This window comes from Apaloderma vittatum, unplaced genomic scaffold (assembly GCF_000703405.1).
Source record: "Apaloderma vittatum isolate BGI_N311 unplaced genomic scaffold, ASM70340v1 scaffold15400, whole genome shotgun sequence".
Classification (NCBI taxonomy): Eukaryota; Metazoa; Chordata; class Aves; order Trogoniformes; family Trogonidae; genus Apaloderma; species Apaloderma vittatum.
Window position 1 is genome coordinate 1 of NW_009694134.1, and position 3,078 is coordinate 3,078.

At 48.8% G+C, this 3,078-nt stretch overlaps 1 protein-coding gene across 1 annotated transcript; it reads right to left on the reverse strand.

The window, feature by feature from the left end:
* Positions 1-332: 332 nt before the first annotated feature.
* MKRN2OS (MKRN2 opposite strand) lies at positions 333-3,072 on the reverse strand (the record flags this gene model as incomplete). Its single annotated transcript, XM_009866567.1, has 3 exons — positions 333-552; positions 1,663-1,825; positions 3,024-3,072. Coding segments are annotated over 3 exons (432 nt in total), but the record flags the coding sequence as incomplete, so codon positions are not given.
* Positions 3,073-3,078: the final 6 nt, after the last annotated feature.

Here is a 3,078-nt window from a genome sequence, read left to right on the forward strand (position 1 = left end):
GAAGAGTCCTCCTCCGGAGTGAAGAAGCAGCGGTGGGACCAACATCGGGTGAACTGAGCGTAACTCCCACTCCCTGTCCCCCTGCACTGCTCGGGGGGAGGAGGTGGAGAAACCGGGATTGGTGTTGAGCCAGGAAGAAGGGAGGGATGGGAGAAAGGTGTTACTTTTAAGATCTGCTTTTATTTCTCATTATTCTTCTCTGATTTTGATTGTTAATAAATTTAATTGATTTCCCCAAACCTGAGTCCGTTTTGCCGGGACAGTAGCTGCGGGTGATCTCCCTGTCCTTATCTCAATCCACAGGCCCTCCCTTATATCACAGCTTGTCATTTTCAGGGCTGGCTTTCTTGATCAGCAAGGGGTACAATGTAGAAGTCGTGAGCTGTTAGGGCCTGATGCACAGTCATGTATTTGGAAGCTTTCTTGGTCTGCGGGATCACGAATCTCTCTGTAAATTCACTTTTGCTCATTTGCCGCTTGCCCTGCGCAGTCAGCACGCTGTTAATGAATGCCAGCGCGTACGTGTAGCAGTTGTGGTCGTGTTCGTTGTACCTGGGAAGAATACCTCGTTAGTATGAGTCAGCAGTGACCCGTTAATTACTGCGTGTGGACAGATATTCTGCGGAATGAAATAAGGAAGTGCACATTCTCTGAGAACTCCTGCCCCCTTCCTTTAATGCTGGTGCTTTAAGGAAGTCCCCTTCATCACAGACTGTGCTTTCCAGCCAGGGATACAAGAAAGTGAGCATGGAAAAAAAAGAGGGCTGCAGACTTTGCCATAATGAGTTCTTACTTGGCTTTTACCTTGTTAACCTTTGCTCTTCTGTGTATTGTTACCCTGTTCCTTCCTGCAACAGGAACGTTAATCGTGCGCTGCCCCGCACACTTGTTTCCATGTGGCATCAACTTGGAAGCTTACTTAAAATCAGGTAAAGTCTATCTCTAATATGTCGATACGGTTGCTATTCGGTGTGCCGGCCCAACTCCCATCGGCAGCAATTTCTGAACGTTCTCCTTGGAAGGTCCTGGTTTAATTCAAAATATGTGGCATCTTTCTGTACTTAACCACCCAGACCAGTGTGAAGAGCCAGGCGGAAATGAGCCCGACCACATTTCCCGTTTCTGATCACAGAGAACAAGTCAGGCACCTGGGTGTTACATCTGGGGAAAAATCCCATCGGTGCGGCCAGCCTTTAAATGCAAATGCTCCTAAAACTGTCGAAACCTAGAAGAAATATTACAGAATTGTGCCTGGCTTTCTCTGCCTTTGTACTCAGCAGCACAATCTTAAAGGGAATGTTTCACTGCAATGTGGGGGGGAATTTTCATGCAAAATTTTTTTGTTGAAGAAAACTTCCCTATAATGATCTGTTATTTTAGAGCGTAACATAGATGTGACATAAACCAAGATTTTTACTTTAGAGCTGGAACACAAAAGCTGCAGCAGAAGAGTTTATTCCTTACAACTTAAAAATATTCTCTCTCCCTTTGGCAGGTTTCAGGACAGCCTGACAGCGTCGTTGAGGCTGGCAGCAGAGATGTGTGCTCTGAAGGAGCGAGGCTCTGACTGACCCACAAACCTTGCAGGGTCCAAAACAGAACAGCCTGATTCCTCCTCCCAGCCTAAAAACCCCACTGGCGTCCCGCTTTTAAACTACGTACCTGTGAGGAAGCCAGGCCTCTCCCGCAGAGAATTCCTCTAGGAGCTCATCCCACTGCTGAAGAAGCCAGAAGACGTCTGGCTGCACTAGGGGGATACTGATGCACTGCTCCCAGCCCGTCTCAGCCCTGCCAACGCCCTCCTCGGTGTAATTATACACCACACCTGGGAACACAGAGCCACAGCACAGTCACTGGCCCTGGAGAACCACATCCGAAGCCTGGTGTGAGGTTTTCTAAGTGATGGAAGCTACTACTAGTTTTCCACACAGTCGTTCCTCCTCAGACTGGCCGTGCCTGAGCTGCCCACCGGTGGCCTGCACCGCTACAGAGGAGAAAGTGCCCCCCTGCTTTATCAAACACCTGTTCCCCTTTTTCCCCATGTAATTGCAGGTGTCTTCTGATAACGAAAGCAACTTTAAGGACAGGCAGCCTTCTTCTGCAGCCCCCCCTGGATTTAAACACCTTTATATTCAGTATCTGCAGTGAGATTTTGCAGGGTGGGCCCACTCTAGAGCCTGGTACCGTTTTCAATATGGCTTTTGAAAATTTTGTTGTTTTTTTTTACCTAAGGGGTATTTTCAAAATTAGCAAAAACTGTGCTTAAGTCAAAATCTCCTGCAACTTCTTCAAAGAATTATAGAATGATTCTATGATGATTCTATAACCATAGAAATTTATATCATCATTCTATAAGCATAGAATGATGCTGTGATCATTCTATAATCATAGAATGATTCTGAGATCAATGTGAGGAGAAACGTGTTGGCTGTGCGGGTGCCGGAGCCCTGGCCCAGGCTGCCCAGAGAGGGTGTGGAGTCTCCTGCTCTGGAGACTTTCCAACCCGCCTGGACGCGTTCCTGTGGGGCTGCCCTGGGTGACCCTGCTCGGGCAGGGGGTGGCACTGGGTGAGCTCTAGAGGTCCCTTCCAACGCCAACGTTCTGTGATTCTGTAACCACAGAACGATTCTATGATCACTCTGTAACCACAGAACGATGCTGTGATCGCTCTATAACCACAGAACGATGCTGTGATCACTCTGTAACCACAGAACGATGCTGTGATCACTCTGTGACCACAGAACCATGGCTTCCTGGCTCCTGATGTCCCTTTGCCAGGTCCACAAGTCGCCCGTCAGCTCCGTCCCACGCAGCACAAGGCTTGCCTGGGATCCCCGTGTGCTGCGAGGCGAGCTCAACCCCTGCGCCCCAAGATTTCTGATTTTTATTTCTTTTTTTTACCACGTGCTGCTCTTCCCTAACCCCATCGGGGTTACCTTGGGCGGCGGGGGCGAGGTGCGGCAAGACGGGCACCTCTACGGGACCACCACGACGCTTTTTTAAATTATTATTATTATTTTTACCGTTGCTGCTGGTTATTCCCACATGAAGATCGGACTCCGCGGCGTATCCTCTGCA